Below are 24,405 nucleotides of genomic sequence, written 5' to 3' on the forward strand. Positions count from 1 at the left end.
CACTTCCAGCAAGGATGGAACAGGGCATTTTAAGGTTGAAGCATTCAAACCCTCAGTTTCTGCGAACAAGCAGCATAAGCCTATATCCATGGTCGCAATAGCTTGAATTTTGCTTCCCTGAGAAAACATCCATTCTTCACACTTTTGTGAGAACAAGTCTACATTCGCAGGGCAACTGCAACCACAAAAAACCCTGCTCTGCTGATGAAAACAAACCATCATCATCTTCTTTATGAATTCTGAAATTCATTCTTCAAAAATGCTAGAAAAATCTTTACAGAAGCAGAAGGATGCCAGTTCATTATATTACATTTTATTTTACAGTTTTTCAAAATCTGTTTTACAGATATATTAACTGGGACAGCTGCAGTACTGACCAAAAAAAGCATACCTACAAACCAAATACACGTTTTAGTATTTACTAGTATTGAATCACTAATACCCAAAGAGATGTGTCATGTAGTAAAGAGGGTGTGCAGCAATGCAAAATGTAGAGAAAGATGTTAAAATGAAAAGTAAACATTGCATCCATGGTTACACAGCAGAGATCTTTGCAAACACATTTGGTATTGTAACATTCTAGACAGCAATATGCTTTGTAATACATATTGATTATAATACATGCCATAGAAAGCTTGTATTCTGTGTGTGTAAACTTTAACCAAATAAAGTAGATATGATAAAATAGAAAATAATCTAATCTGAAAGTAAGCTCTTCATCTTAAAAGGACGCTACATTCAGGTGAATTTTAGGTTATTTTGGGGAGTTGATAATCCCTCTCCCTTGCACATTATTTTCATTTAAATGACAGTTTCCTGATGCTACTTAATTGCTGCTACTGTGCAAGACAAATATAAGATCTTCCAAAGGATAAAGCTTTGCCTCAAAAAAGTCAGTATCTGTATGGACCACAGCACAAAATGATTCACAAGGGACTTAATTTTGAACGGCATTGCAATTCCTCAGCAATATTCCTGTGGTGCAAAGTAGCAGTTGTTCTAACAAACTGAGAAAAATCTCAGCCAAAATTTCAATAACCTAATTGCTATTCTCAACATTTTGCCTACTGAAACATCACCTGTTTTATCATTACTGGGTACTAAGCAGACAAGTTCCAAACACCTTAGAACTTAAATGGGCTACAATACCAGAAGATGATGCTCTCTAAGTATGGGGTTTTAACCAACTAGCTATAGTGCACTTTTAGGGACTCCTCATATCGTCAAAGATGCCCCCTCCCCAACCCTAGACATCAGGCACTAGTTTTGCCCTGCTCCTGGCTCTGACGTGACATGACATGAACTATCACACAGCTCCAGATATCAGCCCTGCTGACACAGGACAGCAGCTTCTTAAAAAGGCAGTAAGAATAATATATGATTTCCATCAAGCCAAAATGTTTAAAATGTAGAATGGGGCACAATGGCATATTCAGCATTCTGTTTCTTATTCCTTCTCCATAATCTTAGATTTTAAGCTTTCAACTCAACTTGTTTTCAATTCAACCACCACACTTCCTACCACAGACAAAATATCATGGGAGCAAATTGGAATTTGTAAAAATTGTGAAAACTAATCTTCTTAATGACCTAAACTCCAATCAATAGTTTGTCATACATAGAAAGTCACAGCCTTCATTAGAAGCATTTTTACAGCAGATTATTTACTGTATAAATACACATGCGTTTCTGTCTTAACTTCTTATTACTAAAAAGTTCATATTGAAAGTGGTTATGGGCTGACAATTAAAAAAACAAACCTCAAGTTTAAAGTTCAAGTCTCCTTACAGTCCTACAAATAGAGCATGACATACTGGCTCTGAAAAAAGGTGAACAAAATAAAATAACTTGCAAACAAATCAGTCTTTTTTTCCTTCTAGAGCCTTCCAGTTGAAATATATAATCTGAAATAAGGCCAAAAAGAAAAGAAAAAAAAGGCATTTCAATCTTTGTAAAATCAGAGCTAATAATTTCCTTGCACAGATGTCCTGACATTTGTGTTGAGTGGGCTCTGTGTCTATGTATCATGAATTTTAACTTAAAGCTTTATAAATTCAAAAATGTTTGGTTGATCATGGACCCACATTAAAAAGTGAGGCAATAAAACATAAAAAGGGGGGAGGGGAGGAAATGAACAAACATTGATTTGAGGCCTCCATCTTCTGACTGCTCAAAAGGCCAGAATGTCCAATAAAATGTAAAACACAGTATATATTTTGTGTAGTCTAAAAAAATCTGTTGTGATAACTTATTGCAAATTTCACTCAGCAGTTCGCCAAAATAATGGAAAACTACCCCCTGTTGGTTGGCACAGTCCTTCAGCCTTGATTCAAAGTCACCAATAGAAGGACCTGGAAAGGAAGTTTGCAGCTGTGCTTAGCCAACTGGCTGCCCCTTCTGGGTGTGATCCAACACGGGACACCGCTTTGTCTTGCTCCTTTGAAGGACTTTCATCTTCTGGCAAATATTCAGGGAGGTCAGTATTCTGCTCCACTTCTACTGGAGTATCTTGGAAAGGAACCAACATCTGCACAAAACGGAACACAGGAAACATGTATCATAGAACTTCACAAGTTATTTTACAAAATCTGCCCTTGCTTTTCAGCTAGGCAACATTCATTTGTGCAATCGCTTTTAGATAGCCTTTTAACTTTTAGCAGCAGAAAGGATAAAAAATGACTTTCTGGATTTTTTTTTTTTTAAAGCTAAACATTTATCATTTTTTTCTCTTCATGCTAATGAGTATACCGTTCAACTAATGGAGTAAGTTATGCCATTTTATCTATTCTGTGATACGTGCGTGGGGATAAATATACAGTCAGGTCCAGAAATATTGGGACATCGACACAATTCTAACATCTTTGGCTCTATACACCACCACAATGGATTTGGAATGAAACAAACACAATGTGCGTTAACTGCAGACTGTCAGCTTTAATTTGAGGGTATGTACATCCAACTCAGGTGAACGGTGTAGGAATTACAACAGTTTGCACATGTGCCTCCCACTTGTTAAGGGACCAAAAGTAATGGGACAATTGGCTTCTCAGCTGTTCCATGGCCAGGTGTGTGATATCCCCTCAGTACCCCAATTACAATGTGCAGATAAAAGGCCCAGAGTTCAGTTCAAGTGTGCTATTTGCATTTGGAATCTGTTGCTGTCAACTCTCAAGATGAGATCCAAAGAGCTGTCACTATCAGTGAAGCAAGCCATCATTAGGCTGAAGAAACAAAACAAACCGATCAGAGAGATAGCAAGAACATTAGGCGTGGCCAAAACAACTGTTTGGAACATTCTCAAAAAGAAGGAATGCACCGGTGAGCTCAGCAACACCAAAAGACCCGGGAGACAACGGAAAACAACTGTGGTGGATGACCGAAGAATTCGCTCCCTGGTGAAGAAAACACCCTTCACAACAGTTGGCCAGATCAAGAACACTCTCCAGGAGGTAGGTGTATGTGTGTCAAAGTCAATAATCAAAAGACGACTTCACCAGAGTGAATACAGAGGGTTCACCACAAGATGTAAACCATTGGTGAGCCTTAAAAACAGGAAGGCCAGATTAGAGTTTGCCAAACGACATCTAAAAAAGCCTTCACAGTTCTGGAACAACATCCTATGGACAGATGAGACCAAGATCAACTTGTACCAGAGTGATGGGAAGAGAAGAGTATGGAGAAGGAAAGGAACTGCTTATGATCCTAAGCATACCACCTCATCAGTGAAGCATGGTGGTGGTAGTGTCATGGCGTGGGCATGTATGGCTGCCAGTGGAACTGGTTCTCTTGTATTTATTGATGATGTGACCGCTGACAAAAGCAGCAGGGTGAATTCTGCAGTGTTTTGGGCAATATTATCTGCTCACATTCAGCCAAATGCTGCAGAACTCATTGGACGGTGCTTCACAGTACAGATGGACAATGACCCAAAGCATACTGCAAAAGCAACCTAAGAGTTTTTGAAGGGACAGAAGTGGAATGTTATGCAATGGCCAAGTCAATCACCTGACCTGAATCCCATTGAGCATGCATTTCACTTGTTGAAGACAAAACTGAAGGGAAAATGCCCCAAGAACAAGCAGGAACTGAAGATAGTTGCAGTAGAGGCCTGGCAGAGCATCACCAGGGATGAAACCCAGCATCTGGGGATGTCTATGCGTTCCAGACTTCAGGCTGTGATTGACTGCAATGGATTTGCAACCAAGTATTAAAAAGGGAAAGTTTGATGTATGATTATTATTCTGTCCCATTACTTTTGGTCCCTTAACAAGTGGGAGGCACATGTGCAAACTGTTGTAATTCCTACACCGTTCACCTGAGTTGGATGTACATACCCTCAAATTAAAGCTGACAGTCTGCAGTTAACGCACATTGTGTTTGTTTCATTCCAAATCCATTGTGGTGGTGTATAGAGCCAAAGATGTTAGAATTGTGTCGATGTCCCAATATTTCTGGACCTGACTGTATGCATTAGATAGTGTCCCCAATGTTTTTGCCTAATTCAGTTAGTGTAATTTAAAAGACTGCGTAGTCTTGAACCAAAAGCTTAGATAATGTCTTAACTGCATAAAAATTCTATGATGCTAAACCTAGGGTAGAACTAGGCTATCCATACATAGTTGGCATGGAAAGTTCCACACCTGAAGCTTCTCTTATCCACACATACTGTTGCACTATTATGCAGATATTGGCGCACAAAGCAGATAGGAGAATTCATTTGCCTAGAATCTCATGTATGCAAGTGCTGGATTACTGTTACATCCAATGAAAACACTACTATTACGGTTGCTGTTGTTGTTATCTTACTGCCAACACTTCTAACACATGCTTTTACAGTGTGGGTGGTTCTGTCACCTCTTCTCCACTTTCACTTTTTACAACTTGCTGGGCTTTCATAACTTTGGTGGATGCTATTGCTGTTGCCAGTGCCTACACAAAAATGGAAAAGAAGACAATTAAGAAGAGCAGGATTAAGAAATCTCTACCTGAAGCTGAAGATGATGAAAGCAAACCACCGCAAACGCTTACCTCTGCTTTTAAATCTGATCTGATTCGGACTACACATCTTTGAACTGCCATTTGAAATGTAAAGCTGATAACGCCTTTAATTTTCAGTAAGGCCTCTTCACACAGGTTTCTCCGTGACTGGAAATTAAAGAGATGCATTTAATGGGCCAACACTAAGTAAACAACATGAAGTTAACACATACATGGATGTGATGCTCTACAAGTGGGACAACATTTTTAAACAAAAAGAATTGTTTTGAATTTGGCTGTAAGAAAATAAAAAGGTAACATTTCTGCTTACATCTTGAAGGCAAACTAAGAAGAAATCAACTGTGAATAATGATGGAAAGTGCTGAAAAGCAAAGCAGCTTTTCTTTGTTATGATCAGCTAAACAGTCTCTTGTGGTTTAGTTCTGACTGACTGAAATCCTCACTGATGAGCAGTTAGTGTTTAAGTTGCTATTTATCAGACATCTTGTATCCATACTGACTGAATGCATCAAAGCAGCTGTTACATCCTTCAGCTTCCTTATCTGTGGCAGCTCATGAACATCATTGCACTACACAACTCAATTCTGATGTCAACTGACAATGTCTGCTTACAAAATCACAAGCACATCTTATACTATAAGCAAATGGCAGTGCCTCTGCTATGCAATAACTCAACAGTGACCTGTGCTAGTTCCACCAACTCTGGATTGCCCCAACATGCTTTAATGCTTTTAGGGACTTCCAGGGAAGAAATGGTGAACTGAAGGCAGCTCTGCTAAAAGTGGAGCTAACGACCGTGGCAGAATGAAGAGCCGGCAAGTAGACCAGCTCTTCGTAATTCCTCTCCCGACAAGGAGAGCACTTGAGATCATCTACAAGTGCTCCAGACAGTAGCTCCTCATGAGGAGACCATAAGGCAGTGGTCTCTGGCAGGTTTAGAGCTCTGGGAGACAAAGGAATGCCATCTTTACCCAAACCAGGGTTGACGCCTTTAAGAACACTGGGTTTGCATACTTCCTTTACTAGTCACTTTCAGAAATTGCCTGTTAACTGCTTTTCAGCTATTAGGAACCTTTGGTTAGACAAGTCTGGAAACACCAGGTGAGTTTCCTTCAATCCTTAGTGAAAGAAGTTTTAAATACAAGTTTAAGGCCTTTAAATAAATAAATAGATAGATAGATAGATAGATAGATAGATAGATAGATAGATAGATAGATAGATAGATAGATAGGAACAAACAGCAAAAGGGTGATTAGAACATTACAGGTTCTAATGGAAAGTTACAAATGGACTAAGGGTCCAGATGGATCTGAAATAAGATTTTATAAGAATCCTTCCTGTGGGAAAATGCTTTTGTTTTGGATTCTTTAAAAAAAAACATGATAGGATGAAGCTTTGAAAGTTGGACACTAGAGGGAACCAGAAAGAATTAAAGATTCCAATTAAAGGAGAAGAACACTTAAATTTGACTTACTAATACAGAATGAAGCAAAATATTTTAACATTTGACATATTAAAGGATATTTTAGAATGAACTTAATTTTAAAAGTCTCTGCCTCTATACATACACTATGTTTAAAAGATGTTATGAAAGAGGAACAAGTTTTACCTGACAAGATTGAGACTGATTTGAAAGTGGATTTAAAAATGACAGGCTACAAGAATGATATGGAAAAAGATGCTACACTGGACATAAAAAAGAAACCAGCTGATGTCTTAATAACTAAAAGGGATATACAAATAACAAACCAAGATAGTGACCTGGATAATTTTCCTATATTGGATTTACAAAAGAGGCTTGTTAAAGCTTTGAAGAATTTTGTGAGAAGGGATGAAGAAAAAATGAAAAGAAACCAAGTTCTAGGACATTATTTGATGACACTAAAGATCGACATTGTTAAGTAAAAGGGAGGAATATAAAGTTGGTTTATTTGATCAAGGTTAAAATAGATATATTGTTATCTCTGGTAACCCTTAATAGACTTTTGCTGAAAGGACTGAAACAACGAGGCTTTAAGGATTTGTTTATAGATAAGAGATGGGATATGGGAACAAGAAATTTGTTGTATTTTAAGAGAAGGCGATAAATTGCTAAAACTATTTATACTTGTGTTGAAGGGGGAAGTCATTTCTTTATAGATTTCTTTTTCTTTACATTATTTTTTCTTTCTTTTCTATTTTTCTTTCTATTTTTCTATTTTTTCTTCTTCTCTGCACCTTCTATTTTTTCTTTTTATTCTTTTCTTTTTAGTTTGTATTAGTTTTTATCGTTTTAATTGTAGCGTTTAATACTCTGAATAATAAAAAACAGAATTGAGAGACTTGATCATTACTTAAACTCTACAAAGCATACTTTAATACTTTTAGTCTCTCACAACAAAACAATTAAGTTGCCTCCTAAAGTGGACGTAAGTATACTGCTAGCATATGTAAAGGAATAGCAGACTTCAAGAACTTTAATGAACATCAACAGAGAAGTCAGAGAAGCGCATCAATATAGCCAAGCTTGTATTCAGCTTGTTATTTAGACAAACAAATATTGTGTTTGAAGGATAGCATCTTATATGCTAGCTTATGTCGTCCACAGGCCTCCTACACCAAGTTTTGAATTCTATCAAAAAGCCTCTTTTTGTATTTGAACTGGTCACACCCTAGTAAGCCAGCAGAGCTTATGGAGTCGTGATTTTCAGCCATGTGAGTGAGCCTGCATGCATCTCAAACCATGCTTTTTCCTCCTCTACATTACCAGATTAGACACTTGATTTTTATTTATTATTAAATTTATATGCTGCCTATCTCTTCTACATTACCAGATTAGACACTTTTGTAAACACTCTTACATTTCCAAAATGCAATTCCCCATAAGATCTCGCCTCTAGGAGTTATGGTTTGCTTGAACAAAAGATTATCAAATTATAGTTTCAGATCCTGGTATTACAGTATACTGAAGTTCTACCAAATTAATTACTCAGATTCAGTTTTTGCAGAGAAATATTTGTTTAAAGGGGAAGCAATGCTCAGGATGCTTGCAATAAGTTCATTGTAGAGGACGGGGAGCATGCTAACCTGAGGTTTATTCCTGCAGTAGGAATCAGAGTTTTCTGTTACATTTGAATTGTTTGAATGGTTCAGACAACTCTCCACACTAACTTATGGGGTGTTGTTATATAGGTAAGCATCAGGGTCCTACTCTTCATTCTCCCTATATACAATATATTATACACATAAATATATGCATGCACATATACATGTGTCATGTGCATATATTTGGGGTGCAGGGGGGGCAGAATCTCCAGGATTAATTTTTGCTAGAGTTGACAATCCTAGGTGCCCAAGATGGGGAGGCTGGGCATTGAACAGGGTATTCATCTGTGTTACAATTTTTTCTGTATACTCTTTCTTTGGGAGGAGATCATCTTAAGTTCAGGGTTCCTTTCTTTTATTATCATTTCTCCTAACCAGAAGTCAATATTTATGAGAAAAATATTCATATGAGAAAATAGTTCGTAGAAAAACAGAGTAAGGAGGAGTGCTGACAAAATGTTCCCTTTATACACTAGAATACAAGTTAGATATACGGAAAGCTTTAAACATCTGAATTGACTCTGAAATGAAATGGTGTTTGAAAGATAAAATGCAGCTTATTATTGTACTTTAGAGATTCTGAAGACAAAACAATGCTAGATCATTTTAAGCCTTCAACTGCTACTCTAATGGGAGAAAAAGTTATGGTAAATTCCTAATAATTCCTAATAATTCTTAGGAAAAAACACTGTCAAATCATTACATTAGTAAAAACTCATTTACATACAAAAGTTATCTGCATTAAAAAAAACTTCCAGAAACTCAGAACTGCTGCAGGTTCTGACTATAGTTTCAGACAGTGGCAGCAACTGAAGTCTTTTCATTCATCAAGTCTTTACAAACAGAAGTGAACTAAAATGTTTCTGAAAACATTTCCCAAAACTTCTTATATGTATTTTTATTTTTACATTTAATGAGTATACTGGTATGCTAAGGAAGCCTTTTGGGAGTAAGAAGATGAGCTGCTAACAGCAACTCTCATGAGCTCCTTGCCCCCTCTTATTTCTTTTTAAATGTCAATATAGACTACATTATTTTAATAGCTGTAAGTTGTTGAGAGAAGAAGGGAGGGAGGGGGGAAGGGGGGAAGGGGAAGGGCAGGAAGGCTTTTGAATAACAGATAGTTGCATGTCTTTTTAGATACTATTAGAAGCAATTTATATATCTATTGGAAGCAATTACCCTTACCTTAAGCTGAAGGAGTGAAATTGTAAAGATCTGCACAAGCTTTTTTTAGGAAAATACACAAGAAGCCCTAAGTTATGCTGACCCCAGACCATTTTAAAAAACAATGTGCATTTAAATTGGCAAACAAAAGAGAATCTGGCAGTATTTCCTTGCAACAGAAGAGAACATAGGTAGCTCAGGGTTGAACTGCAGAGTCCTTGGCGCTCTCTGAACTTGACTGTTTGCTTGCAGAGATTTCATTACCCAACTAGATAACTTCATCAGCGTGAGTATAGGGTTGCACTGATGATGTTACCTAGTTGGGTAATGAAACACCTGCAAGCAAACAACCAAGCTCAGAGAGCACCAAGGGCTCCACAGTATTTTCTTAGCTTTTAGAAAAAACTGAGACACACCAATGGGTGAACAGTTAAATTACCAAGTTAATTACAATAATAGGGGCAAAATTAGGGGAACTAATTAGACCTGTCTTAATGAAAGAGGGAAGGAGAAAGAAAGCTGAAAGAGAAATGTGATTCTAGAAGTGTAGGGATGAATCTATATTTGGTCCGAGCAAACAGTTGATTTGAAGATTCATTCTGAGGGTGAGTCAATCAAATCACTGAATCAGTTTAGAAAGTTGAATCATTAAACACATGAGATGACTTCAAATCTATTCAAACAATTCAAATGCTTCTGCACATGTGCAGAAACCTTTTTTGGAACCATTTGGAAATTGAACTCAACATGTTTCAACAATTTGGATCAATTCAAATCAGACTTCATCTGATTCACACTCCCATATTGTGCATGCTCATTATTATTCAGATTATCACCCATTGCCTTTATTAGTAAAGATGAATTATCTGTAAATGTGCATCTCTAACAGGCTGACTTGACAAAAATGTAAGGCAATGCAACAAAAAATCAGGTGTAATAATTTACAATGGCTATAGAACTGAAATACAGAAACCTAAAGGCCACTGTGAATAACCTGTTCAAACAGGTTTACATTTTTCTGGGTAGCCATAAAAAGCCAAACATGGCCCTTGGATATTTTCTACAGGGGAATGGAGAATAAATTTATAGAAGTTATTCTGACATTCTATAAGCTTTGATAAACTCTCAATAAATGTTCTTCAGGAAACTTAGAATTATAGCATAAGAGGATCTGTCTTTTAATGGACTTTTAAAAACAAAAAGCAGGGCAACTTTCTCAATGGATGGAAGCAAGAAATAGAGTCCTGCAAGACTTTATGTTGTAAGCAGTGCTTACAGAAAGAGCTTTCTAAACAGGGCAAATGATCAACCAAATAGCCAATGTGATTGAATTTAAGTAAGTATGAAGTGTTACACATGGAGGCAAATATATATATACTTAACTTCACATATACACTGAAAGAATCTGAGCTGTTTGTAACTAACTAGATAAAAGATCTTGGAGTTATAGTGGTCACCTCTATGAAGATGACAAATCAAGGAAAGGGAAATTCCATCCGAGGGAATAATAGGAAAGAAGCTGAAAGTAAAAGTGCCATATTGTAATGACCTTATACAAATCTATGATATGTCCATATCTGGAATACTGTGTATAGTTGTAGTCAGAACATTTGGAAAAAGAGTTGGAAAAAGTTTAGAAGAGGGTGATCATAATATCAGGTGGCTCATACACATTTCTTATCATAAAAGCTAGAATACTGCAGCTTGGGAAAAAGGTGACTGACAGGGACATTCAATGAAGTTCACTGGAAGGATATATTGAATAAACAAGAGAAAGCATGCCTTCATGCAACACATAATTAAAGTTTACTACCACAAGATATGGTGATGGCCACTAACTTGGATGGTTTTCACTGAGGCTTGGAAAAAATTACACAAGACTGGTATATCAAGGGCTAGTGGTCCTGAAGATATTTCCAGGTTGGGAGTATTATGCCTCCAAATACCAGTTGCAGGGGAATGAAAGTGGGACAGGAGAGTGTCACCATAAGGAAAGAATCAGAAGAACCTCAAGGCTTTCAGAAGGAGAAAAGGTGTCAGAGGACAAACAACCTAGTGAACAGCAAAGATTTTCAGTGCAGACATTTGTGTCTGTTGAGGAAAGGAGGGACTGGAAATCAAAACATGGACCTGCAAAGAATATTCTGGAAGAATGTGTAACTGGCCAGGTGACTGATTGGCAGGCTAGTCGGCCTGCTTCACTATTTTCCTATAGATTTCCATTGTTATTACATATGTCCAAATCCTTATCCAAGCATTTCGCTTCCAGGCCCTAAAGTGGCTGAACACAGATCAGTAAGTTTATATATTCAGAGATATTTCAGAGGTTAGTTTCCTAGGAAATGGAAAGTTATCCATAAAATGTTCATTACAAGCAATTCCTATGTATTAGTCACACCCAAGAGACTTGGAAAACAGTCCTAATGCAGGTTAATTATATTTATATTTACTTACACATTATGTCTCATTTACATACGTGGAATACACTTATACAAAACAGTTGTTCCTCTCACACTTTCATACTCCAGCGTGAGTTGTAAACTCCAAAACTTATATGAACTACTTACCGAATCATCAAGGCCATCTATATGTAAAACTACTGTTTTAGCACGTTTATTTGTACTTCCAAGGAAAAACTGAGCTTTTCGACGCCGAGAATTCATCTCGTTCACATTGTCCATGTCAGACATATTGGAAGACTGAAGAATATCATAGATTTCAGAAGCTAATAGTCTTGTTTCTCCAGGTGTCGTGGTCCTAAGGCAAAGCAAATTCAGATTTATTTAGATATATTATGTTCTTTTTCTTAATACAAGATCATATACAATTCTCCCAGAAAAGATACCTGTTTGTTCTTTACTTCTACAATGTAAGGAGAGCTACGGCTCCTAAGACTGTTTCTCAGTCATGACCCCTAGTTTTATAAAACAGCTTACAAAAGAGATTCCTTCCCTAATGACTTTCCAGAAGATGACAAAGACAGAGCTATTCCAGAAAGAACTGGGTGACTAATTTTGTCATTATTGTTAATTTATTGTGCTTGTTGGCTTTAATGGTTTATTGCCTGATATAATTATGTTTAGATTTTATTAATTATATTAGCTTATGTTTTTAATATTGTATTATGAATGTAGTAGTTAACTGTAAACCACTGTAAGCCTCTGGTAGATTCAGTGGCACAGAAATTAATAAGTTAAACAAGATGCCAATATGAGGCTAAGTCATCTTCTAATTTATTGAAAATCTCAACTGACCAAAGCCATGATGCGCAGCCAAAGTCAATATCCATGAAGTCTTTGGTGATGACCATGCATATGAAGATGGCAAGTTAGAATGTCAGGGGAGCAAGGAATAAAGAGCATGAGTTAACAAATGAAGTTAAAGAAAGAAAAATAGCTTATATGTCTGTGAAACTAAAAGAAAAGGGAAGGATGCAATAGATCAGGCTAAAGATGGCCTATGCTTATAGAGTAATGTTGATGAACACATACAGTGAAGGAATAGGTTTAGCTATGAATGAAAGGGCTAACATATATGTCAGAAAATATAAGGTATCAGCTAGGTTATTGTAGGTGCATAAGAAGGAATTCATAGATTGGCGATAGTTGCATGATATTCTCCAGTGAATAGTAGTAAGGGAAAAACCAGAAATGAGTTGGGGGGGGGGGAAATGTGCAATATTATGAATGAATGAAATACAGGGGGAAAAACATTCTGGTAGCTGATACTGAATGGATGGACGAGAACACAATGAAAGAGTTCAGAAAAAGCTATTGGACCATTCAGAGATCCAACAATAAATTAGAAATGTGACTCTTTGAAGGTCTGCTTAGGAAAAAAATTGTTTAACACATTGTTTAACCGTAAGTATATTTATATGTACACATGGAAAGGAATGAATATAAATCTAAAAGCATGACTGACCTAATAGTCTGGGGAACTGAACGTAAGGAAAAAGGATGTGGAAGTTGCTTGGAACAGAGTAGAATTGTGTTATACAGAAGAATCCAAAATTAAACTAATGGGAAATATGAAAAAGAATGCTTGGTGGGATAATAAAAATATGTATACATGAGGTAATAATACCTCATACAGTCAGGAAATTCCTCTTGAGTCCAGCCTGAACCTTTGTTGTTTTAAACTATGGATGTTGTGCCTATGTATGAGTATCTGGATAAAATATTATAATTATATTGTTTATTGTTCTATTTAGCTGTAGCTTCATTTTCACACAGGACCCTCTAAAAAAACATGTGTTTTTTAGCAGGAAGACCTGACAATTTCCAGTACTACTAATGAGTGTTTGTATTGAGCTGCAGAGCTTGATGGAGTCAACTAGATTCTGACATGACACACAACATGACACCCTTTATTACACTGTTATGATATACCATCTTCAACAGAATAGGCCATATATATCTATGGTTATGATATCTAGTCAGTACCATTCTTGCTAACATTGCTTCCATTCAGAGTAAAGTCAGATAACAGGATTTGAGATAAGTAGTGCTTAGCCTTGGAATAAGGATAATCAAAACGTATTATTTGGATTATCTTTCAGAAGGAATTAAGATAGATAGGTGCCTCAAAGATGGGAAGACATTACTCTTAGAAAGAAAGGGTGAACACTATGGGAGGATATTATCATAAAGGATGGCTGTAGCTTTGAAATATGTGTCTACAGAAAAATGTGAATTTTCTGTAGGTGTATATGCACGCTTTGCCCAAAGCAGCATTTCACAGATGTTTTATATACATACTCTGGTAGAGAAACACAAAATCACAAAGGTGATGAATGAATTCCAGCATACATACACCCCACAAAGTGGAGAAATAGCAACCCAATGTTGCTGAAAATAGGATTATAATACTTAGAGGTTATTTTAATTTAGCCAGAACAGTGCTCGTTTGGTATACAGTAGAGTCTCGTTTAACCAACCTTCACTTATCCGACATTCCGTCTTATCCGACGCCCCTAAAAAAAACACAACACGCATAAATCGGCGACGAGAAAAGTGTGCCGCTTGTTTGCGAGCGTGAGTGTACTCTTTCTTGTTGCTCCTGACAGTGCGGCGCCGCAACGCAAAAATCGATTGCAACAGGCACAGCGGATCGGGGTTTTTTGTTTTTTTTTAAACCACACTCAATCGTTAGTGTGTGTTATCCAACATTTTCACCTATCCGATGTTCTGCCGGCCCGTTTATGTCGGATAAGCGAGACTCTACTGTAGGAATAATTTTAACTCTTCTCCATGTTTCTAGAATGGCACCTTTGTGTAAACTCATATAACATATACTGAGTATTTAAGCTTAACTGGTTTTTCAAAATAGCTATGAAAGTATCAAAGACATATATCAGTTCCTGGAAAATTTCAGTTGGGGGATTATAAGTATTTTATGAGTTTCATTACTGTTAATAACTTGATTATTCCCTTCTGGCAATCAAGATATTTTGTTACTAAGCAAATAAATATTGACTGTATTATTATATGTCAGTCTTAATTGCATAACAAAACCTGAACTATATCCTCAAAAAAATTATTTAGGTATGTTCCAATCAGGCACAGTAGATGGCATTGTTGCTTTTTCTTTAGGAACATTAAAATTAAACTAAAGCGGCATTCCTAAACTCCATATTGCACTGTACAATGTGCATGTATGACCTTTCTACCTCAAAGATGAATGCACGTAATGTTTACAATCAATTTCAAAGAATTCCACGAAGTCAAAATCAAAGAATGCTACCTCTCTTCAACCAATTAAGCTTTCACTAGAAATATAAATTGCTATTTTCTCTATTTCCTTCAGATTTTAAAGAACAAAATCACTGTTTTATTGCCAGAAACTTCAAACTATTCTTAATGCAGAAATTTTTGTTTGTTCTTTGTAAGAGATATGTACTTACAACCCAAATGTGTTCTTTTTAATGAATGCCTTTGTTCTTAATCAAAAGGTTTAGTGTACTATAAGAAAGATTATGTTAAACTGTATTAATTTCAGTCAGTGACCAACAGGAAAATTAGAAACTTAAAACATATCTTTGCTTTTAGAAGCAAAGCTTCTAATGGCAAACTTTTGTAAAGGTTTAACATTGAAAGGAACAAATTATTATTGGTCAAACTGGTTATCGCCAAGCTCTATGTACCTTATGATAGTGCTTCCTCTTCAAATTCTCATTTTCTTCTTTCTCCTATACATCATATAATAAAACTAAGGGGGAGGGACACATGAATATAGTCCTTCACTTACTCTCCAAGTAGCCTACAGAACTTTGCTGTCATGTCCCGGATTACAAATCATTTTCAGAGGAGGAGGAAAGAAAATAAGCTGTTAATACACTGCCCAACTAATTTGGCCTAAATCTTTTTTTCTTTTTACAAACAAAACTCATAGAAGATCTTTTCAGTACTTTGTTGAATCTTCTTTTAATGGCAAACTTTTGTAAAGGTTTAACATTGAAAGGAACAAATTATTATTGGTCAAACTGGTTATCGCCAAGCTCTATGTACCTTATGATAGTGTTCAGTTTTCAAAGGTAACGAGTACTCTAATATCGCTATACATACAATAGGGGGAAAAAAGTTCCTTTCCTCTTCAAATTCTCATTTTCTTCTTTCTCCTATACATCATATAATAAAACTAAGGGGGAGGGACACATGAATATAGTCCTTCACTTACTCTCCAAGTAGCCTACAGAACTTTGCTGTCATGTCCCGGATTACAAATCATTTTCAGAGGAGAAGGAAAGAAAATAAGCTGTTAGATCTGAAACTGAAAAGGCTGTAGTATCAAACTGGAGGTAGAAATGTTCTCCTGCCTCTATTCCTGGAGAGTCTGACCCCAAACCAATAATGTAATTACTTTCCATTTTAAGCATTTCAATTACTTATGTAAAATTAAATCATTGATTTTGAAAATGGAATTTTAAACTCTAGACTTCTTTTTCAAAAACCCATATGAAATCACAGCTCAGCCATGCCTTCCAAGTCACTACTATTTATGGATGCTGCTATATTATTCTTTTCAATGCTATTCTTGAAATTTATAAATTTATATATTCATAATAATTAAGAATCCTCTGTGTCAGCCAGATTAAACTGTCATTTCTTCTGCCTATTAACTAATTTTTAAGAGTATCAAGACAGCTAATTTTAAAAGCAAAGTTATGATTTCCTAATTTTCTTGCTCCCTCAAAACTAATATTCTGTCAGATTGTTTACTGTCATGTTTAATAGTCAAAGACTTGAACTTTGCCTTTAATCAGCTTTAAAATCAGACACGTTATCTTGGAATTTGTCTCAACTTTCTGTGGTTAGTGGAGATACCTATTCCTTCAAAGCTCTCTATTCTCAGGGTCACACAAAATGTTATCCATAATGCAGTTTCTCTGTTTTGGGCTTATCATGATTGTGGACCAATTGATATTGCTTAACATTAATTGTATGTAAACCAAGATACTACTACGTGTTTAGCAAACCATAATTTAAAAAATCCAGGCTTAGCACTAGGTATGAGTCACATTTGTATTTCTCTTACCATCTTAAGAGAAATTTGTATATGAACATTATGAAGAAAATGCAAAATCCAATCTTTGGATTCAAAATAGATTCCTACTACCCATTGGCAGTGCATTCTGCCTCATTATCCTCTGCTGTCATGAATAATAGCCATAGTATATAAGGGGTTTCATTCTATTACCACCAAGGAACTCTGGATTCATAGTACTACCATATTGAAGGATATCATTCTCCCCTTGCTTCTGGCAATTTAAGATAATCAGTTTAAACTTTTCTAATTTGGGATATTTAATGGGAACTACAAGCAATTAAAGCTGTATGAAATTAAAACTGATGGAAATGGTTAGGTTTACAGAAGTATGGATAAGGGAGATACATACTTGAAAGGGATTCTTGTGCAATTAAATACATATTAATTTAGCTGATTATTTTAGGCAACGAATAAATTGGAAAAAGCTGTGTTAGATTTAGTTCAACATATCCTGGCAAAAGTAGACTACCTTGGAATAAGAAGTGCTTCTAGCCAAATAATTAGAGTTTGGCTTTCATTAATTTGCCAATCTGCATTAAAAGCTCCTAGCTATCTAAATTCCCCCATAGCATCTTCAGTGTAAAATACAAAAAAAGATACTGTAAGGTTACTCAAGATTATCAAAGGAGCTATGAAGGTTGACCTTTAGCTACTTACGGATCACTTTTCTGATGAACACAATATAAGCTAAAACAACTGCATAAAATGCACTTTTGTACCTTATAGCATGAACTCAATATTTTGCTAAAGCAACATTTAGGACATTAGTAGAAAACCTGATGCCCTTCAGATGCTTTGGACTACAATTCTGAGACCTCCTTAAGATTGGCCATGCTGGGATTGGCTGAATTTGGGATTAAGGTGGATACAGTGGGACTAACTTTCTATCTCTTAGGATCTCCATACAGGTAGTCCTCGGGTTACAACCATTCATTCAGCAACCATTCAAAGTTACGACAGTGCTGAACAAAGAGTACTTATAACAGGTCCTCATAGTTCCACCATCGCAGCATCCCTGTGGTCATGTGATTGTGATTTCCAACATTCCCTGCCTTCCCACAAACAGAATCAATGGGGAAGCCAACAGGAAGTCAGAAGTTGTGGTCACATGAGGTCCTCACTTAACAACCAGTGCGGTCCTCACCTAACAAGAGCAACTTGGACTGCCAGAACTGCTGTCGCTAAGCGACACAGTCATGTGACATCATGCTTTATGACTACATCGCTTAACAATGGCAATTCTGGGGCCAACTGTCATCATAACCCAAGGACTACCTGTAATGCCTCACGCAAAACTCTAGCAGTATCTTGAAGATTTCAGAATTACAAATAGCCATTTACACAGCTCTCTTCAATAAGTAAGTCTCCTCTGAGCTACCAAAATCTTTCTGAAAATACTGTGCTGGGAATACCATTTTTCATAGCACTTGCATTTTGGAAACTTTACTGAAGCAACATTGCTAAACTTCATTTATAATTTCACTGCTGTGATTTCTCCTTATTTTTGCCTCCAATTAGAATTTATTACCAATTACATGGTACCAATATCACTGCTGCCTTTAAAACAGAGCTTCATTGATCACATTTGTATGAAATCAGCAAAAGGAAATTACCTTCATAATTCAGCTGATTGCTCTGTATATTATTTTGAAAGCAATTTTAAAGGAAAAGACAATTAGGTACATTTACTAGAGAAAACAGTCTATACTTACTTTTGTACAACAGTCTGTAAACTCAGCATCATCCCCAGTTCACTTTTCATCTTTTCTCTATTGACCCGACATTCCGCCAAATAACGTAGAGCCTATTAGAAAGGAATGGATCAACGAACCAACAAAAGCCACTCTAAGCGTTTTCTTTCATACTTCTCAAAAATGCATTGTAATAATTCAGAAGTTTGGGAAATATGTTGTTTAATGCTTAGAACATAAAGCTAAAAATATTAGCATATACTTGCCAAGAAAAGTATCAAAAATGTTTCTCTCTCTAGGAATGGGCAATTCTGACATGTTCAATTTCACACAATTTCTCCCTTTTTCAAGTTCAAGAGCGAAATGAACAGGAATTGGAAATAGTGCAGAGAAGAGAGACAAAGAAGGTAAGAGGCTTGGAGGCTAAATCCTATGAAGACTGGTTAAAGGAACATGGCTCTTGGAACTTAGGCTAAAGAAGAGAAAACTAAGGGAAACATGATAGCAGTCTTCCAATATATGAAAGAACATCACAGGACAGAACATGTAGATTATTCTCCAGAGCACCCAAGGGTAGCACAAGAACCAATGGGCGGAAGCTTAACTGACTGAGAGCTATTAAGTAGTGAAACAGTCTGCCTCCTGAAGTTGTGGGTGCTCCATCACTGGAGGTTTTTAAGAAAAGATTGGACAGCCATTTCTCTGGGATGGTCTGAGGATTCCTGTGCTGGGCAGGAGCTTGGAACAGAAGATTTCCGGGGTTCCTCCTATGATACGTTTTAACGTCAGCCTTAGCTTCCCCTACCATATCAAGATAGAAATTATAATGACTTCCCTTACAAAGCCAACTGAGGTATATGCAAAATACAATAAAACCAAAAGCATTATTTTTAAACCAGGAGTGTGATAAATATATGATAAATGTTTTTATGTTATTTTATCAATCATGTTACAAAACATACCAACTAGGACTATAATCCTATACCAAAAGGAAATCATTAAAAGGGGCTAATTCCAAGCAGATGTATACCTCTAAATAGCATACCCTAAATAGCATTCCCTAGAATACCTTTATGAACTACAGAAAACTCTTGGCAATCTGACCAATTGTACTGAACAAAAGCTAATGGAGACTGCCCAAATGTATTTACTGCATATCTTGCCTTTGTAATAAACTAGTGCTGAAGATAGCTAGTAAAATAATTGCTAGATACGCATATCATACTAAACTATGAATGTACTTTGATACTGGTTTCGCATGATGAACCTAGCTGCTGTTATTTGTAAAACATGGTTCTATCACTTAGGATCAAGCATGATCTCAGCTAATCATTCTGGAACTATGTTCAAGATGGGTTAAAAGAACACAACAGGTGTGACCCAAGCAATGAAAAGAAAACTCAAGTATGTGATATGTGACTTGACTGTTTTCAAATTTGTTTTAAGTAAAGAGAGATTGTTAGAACCAGGAATGATAGCTGCATAAGGTAAAAGAACTCTGAATTTCCTGGCCTTAAAGAGATTTCTTCAGTGAGCCTATTTTTCCTATCAAGCTCTGTATAAGTAAATCCAATTATTTCCTACGTGGGTTTCTGGCAGGATGAAGACACAATCAGACAGACATTATCAGGTTCTAGTATCTTTGCAGAGACTCTATTTCAGTCTAAGAAATGGAATAGTCCACATACACTCCAGGACTCTCAGTACCCTAGCCAGGCTTGAAGCCAGATTTCAACAGATGCAAATCATAAGGTCTGTAAATCTTTTTCTGCTGAAGTAGTATTTTCAGTTGTTAAGAATCTGCCTATAACAGTTGAAAAAAAATGATGTCACTTACAGATCAGAAGAGAAGGTCCTATAGTGGACACTATGCTTATTTTATCAACTACTAAATTAGCTTATGAGAGCCAGTTTGGTGTAGTGGTTAAGGCACTGGGCTAGAAACCAGGAGACGATGAGTTCTAGTCCTGCCTTAGGCATGAAACCAACTGGGTGACTTTGGGCAGTCACTCTCTCTCAGCCCTAGGAAGGAGACAATGGCAAGCCACTTCCAAAATCTTGCCAAGAAAACTGCAGGGACTTGTCCAGGCAGTCGCCCAGAGTCAACAATGACACAAAGGCGCGCGCACACGCACACACACACACACACAGAGTTAGCTTACAGAATGTAGTTAGACTTTTCTTCTTTTTCAATGCTAATTATGAATCTTTTCCTAGAATCACAAAGCAATCAGTGGAATTTGAAAATCCCAAGAAAGAGAGTGAGCAAACTTGGACAAGTTATTGACAATTCTGAACTGCCAGTTTAATTTGTTGATAGTAGTTCCACGTTGGCTTGCTGCCCTTCATGAACAGCATATCAAAACAACATGATTAAACTACATTGATTTGCTTCTGCCTTCAAGGATATTCCAGACTTAAATACATGTTCAAAGAAATACCTAAAATATATAGGCAATCTGGAGCTGCCAGGAGCAAGCTTTTTCTCTAAAGGCAAGATGCAATTTTAAACTCAGAATGTTACTGAAAGGAATGACCAAACTGTGTTAACATACACCATTTGGAGCTGCATTTGCTATGAATTAAGTAGGCCATATGTTATATTTTAAATACAAATCTATGTATTTAAGAATAGCATAGTGTCCCTGAACATGTTCAGAGACGAGCTATGATGGAGGAGCAGCCATGCATGCTGCTGCTTTTAACTTAAATATTATACTATAATTATTGTTGAGAATAGTGTCATAATTTACATACATATATACTCAGCACACTATTTCTTTTTGGGATGAACAACATTACCCTAAGTACAGAAAAAGTGGTGCTATAAATTAAAAATAAATACTAAAATATAAGAAAAAATCTAGATGTACATCGGTCTAACATGCAATACAGCCAACATGCAATACAGAAATTAGATTTCTGATTTGGGCCCAAGCATGTTGGATTTTATGCTTGCAAGCCTCATTATATCATGCATCTATATTTTGCAAGTGACAACATCTCTTATTTTTCTAAGACACATGAAACTTACTTGTAGACCCCTGCATACACTAGAAGACAGCACCTGGTCAGAATTTCTAAGCACAGAAACATGCAGTAAAATGAACATACTGTAGTGAATGCTCAAAACATGTACCACAGTGTGCATCAATTCTGGCAATATGTGACGACTAGCCATCACATAAGTCTAAAAATACCACAAAACTTCCTTGAGTAAAATGGATATCCTACAAACCGAAAGAGAGGAATTGATGTTCACATGATAATTAATTAACTTTAGCTGCAAAATGCTGAGCAAACACAGATTTCCAAATGTTACTTTGCCTTCTAAAAACTTGGTTGCTACAACTGCATAGCACTGAGTAGGTAAGATTTTTTTTTTTTTTTGGCTGCTATCACTATGACCATATAGGAAGACGAGCTCTAAACTATATTAAGCTTGCTACAATTTTTCCCATCATCTTCATTTCAGCAATTTTTCTATGCCTCAGTGAGATAAGGGGTTTAACTTGCTTAACGCTTGATGGGTGTTTCAGCACATCCAGAGTTCTCAAATTCAGGCAATTTTCCCCATGTGTAGTCGCAATACAGTTCAGTGTAATTAGTGGAAACGCACTGATAGCAAATATCCATTTAAGATCTTAAATTTTAAATTCCATAACCCCCCAAAACCCTTAATGCTACAAGATGAAGTATCCAATAATACTTACAAGTAATGCTGAATGGACAACTGGTGGGTTGGGATGATCCAAAAATAATATAAGGCCTGGTAGACATCCCTGATCCTGGACAATTGCTCTTCTGTTCAGAGGATCAGCTGCCAGATCTCTCAGCTGGTTTACTACGGTGAGCGCATCAGGCTCCACATTCATTGTGGTGTTCATTTTTCCTTGTCATACATACGATTCTACTACAAGGGAAGTTATTATTAACAACTACAGTGATATGAAGTAATTTCATAACTACTGAAACAAAACTGCATGCCATGTTTTAATATAATTTGATATAACTCATTCTTTAGAAAGGAAGGTTGCACTGTTTAAATCGTGATAAAAAAAACAAGCTGTCAGATTTTAAAATTGTGAAGTCCTACATCAGAATCTACAATGCTATATAAACACCATAACAAGACTAAGGTATGCAGAAAATAATTCTGGTGAAGAACTTGAAATTACTGAACTAAAATATGGATTTATTCTATTAGTTAAACTTGTCACGCTGCCTAACATTTTATAGCATTTTTTTAAAAATTTTGTTGTTCTTTAAATAAACTAAGCTGCTCTTGCAACACAGCACCTTCCATACATGACACATTATAAAGGCTGGTATAAGGAAATATCACAATAAACTGCTTTGGAAATCTGAACATTTGTTGCTATGAAAGTCTCTTGGAAAACACGTACTTAGGATCAGTCCTAAGAAATGTTATGTATATGTGCTGTTTATATGGTAACATATGAGCAAATTATCTGTTTAGTACTACACAAATATCACAGGAGTACTGCTCTACAACTTATTATAACTTAATTCAAAGATGGATAACTAGCTCATACAAACATCAGAAAGGACTTTCATTTAAAACTTGCTTCATACAGATAATAATGTCTGATGAATCGCTCCCCTCTCCACAAAAAAGGGGTTAAATTACAGAATCCCTAATCAGAAGTCCAACTATGGGAAATAGGACCCTAAAGAAAGCGTGCATAGAATTGGCATTTGAAACTACTGTTCTATGGATACTTAGTTGGAAGCCTAGCAATTTCACTAGGACTTACTTCCAAGCACAGTTACAGCCTTCATATAAAATACCACTCCAGAATCCTTAAGAGGGAAAATATTATTCTGAAAGTCCAAACACAATACATATTCATCCAGAAGTACCCTGGACTTATTTCTAAGAATATATATCCCAATTAGGACACTGGACTTTGCAGCTTTTCTTTTGCTTCCATGCAGTCGAGTTAGTAACCCAACTAGACTCCTGGCAGAGCCCTGGCCTGGTCCTTGCACTTTCTTGCATTGCAGTGTTCATACACTGGGATCACATTAATATTAATGAAATCACTGCACTGTTTTTAAGGCGGCCAAATAGGATTGCAACCTCACTCATCAATGCTTTAAAAACTAATTACCAGGTCTGGGTTTCTGTTTGCTCAGGACAAGATTAAGAGAAAGTGAGTTGAGCTGCAATGCTAAACCCAACAGTGCCGCTGAGTCTTGTTTCAGACTAAATAGGGATCGGGTGACAGTACAAGCGATTGCAAATCCTTAGCCTTAGAGAGGAGGGTAATTTAGATCTCTAAGAGAACTCCGGGGATCGAAGAGGTCGGAGCGTCCATGATCTTTCTCGCGCATTCTTTCCCGTCCGCCTTTAATCCGCTCCCACCACAACTCCCCGTCTCTTTCCTGCCCCTCCGGCCCTACTCCCGGGTCCAGAGATCCCCATTACCGCCCTCACTTTCATTGGACGCAGAAGGGGAGGCGCTTTGATACTCCCGCCCCACGGAGGAAGGACCACTCCAAGTCACGTATCGGCTAATGTCGCCGCTGCTGCCGCTCTCGCACACCGGGACCCTGGCAGAGAAGCCGCTTGGAACCTCCGGGCGCCCCGGCCAAGGTCAGCCGAATTGGAACCACCGGCCCGCCGAGGCAACATTCACCCAGCAAGGCGGGCGCTCGCCGCTCTCCGGCACCACTGCAATCCCTGAGACGCGATTGGCTGTAACTAAAGGCGCCTCCCCTCCATTCATGGCTCTCCTTATTATGCCCCCTCTGATTGGCTTATTCTGGGTCAGGTGTTCTGAGGCATTGTGGGTTAGAATGAAATCGATTTTAGGAGAGATTTGGGGAACTACAAGTCCCAAGAAGCTCTGCTCAGTTTCTGAAGGCTTCTGATTTACGTCTGCCAAAGCTT

The 24,405-nt window shown here is 37.0% G+C and overlaps 1 protein-coding gene across 3 annotated transcripts; it reads right to left on the reverse strand.

Moving 5' to 3' along the window:
* Positions 1-297: 297 nt before the first annotated feature.
* Positions 298-24,189, reverse strand: ARMC1 (armadillo repeat containing 1). Of its 3 annotated transcripts, none has more exons than XM_007426709.3 (7): positions 23,950-24,189; positions 22,202-22,398; positions 18,510-18,601; positions 11,817-12,006; positions 5,029-5,145; positions 4,855-4,929; positions 298-2,527 (listed from the first exon to the last, which is right to left on the reverse strand). In XM_007426709.3, the coding sequence occupies exons 2-7, from the start codon at positions 22,373-22,375 to the stop codon at positions 2,336-2,338; spliced, it is 840 nt and encodes a 279-aa protein (XP_007426771.1). In that variant the 5' UTR covers positions 22,376-22,398; positions 23,950-24,189; the 3' UTR covers positions 298-2,335. The 3 variants fall into 3 exon arrangements, with proteins under 3 accessions (XP_007426771.1, XP_007426770.1, XP_025021498.1); XM_007426708.3 differs by having other exon boundaries at positions 22,202-22,401; XM_025165730.2 differs by having other exon boundaries at positions 2,352-2,527; positions 4,835-4,929; positions 22,202-22,401.
* Between the last annotated feature and the right edge of the window lie 216 nt (positions 24,190-24,405).

The sequence above is a fragment of the Python bivittatus genome, unplaced genomic scaffold, assembly GCF_059951505.1.
Source record: "Python bivittatus isolate LINGU-HERP-01145 unplaced genomic scaffold, Pbiv_v1 ctg000840_np1212, whole genome shotgun sequence".
NCBI lineage: Eukaryota > Metazoa > Chordata > Lepidosauria > Squamata > Pythonidae > Python > Python bivittatus.

Coding starts and splice junctions, on each gene's coding strand:
- ARMC1 (XM_007426709.3), bottom strand. CDS start 22,375: ATGAACACCACAATGAATGTGGAGCCTGATGCGCTCACCGTAGTAAAC. Junction 5,146..11,816: donor TAGATGGCCTTGATGATTCG/GTAAGTAGTTCA, acceptor TTTAATTTCCAG/TCACGGAGAAACCTGTGTGA. Junction 4,930..5,028: donor GATCAGATTTAAAAGCAGAG/GTAAGCGTTTGC, acceptor ATTTTTGTGTAG/GCACTGGCAACAGCAATAGC.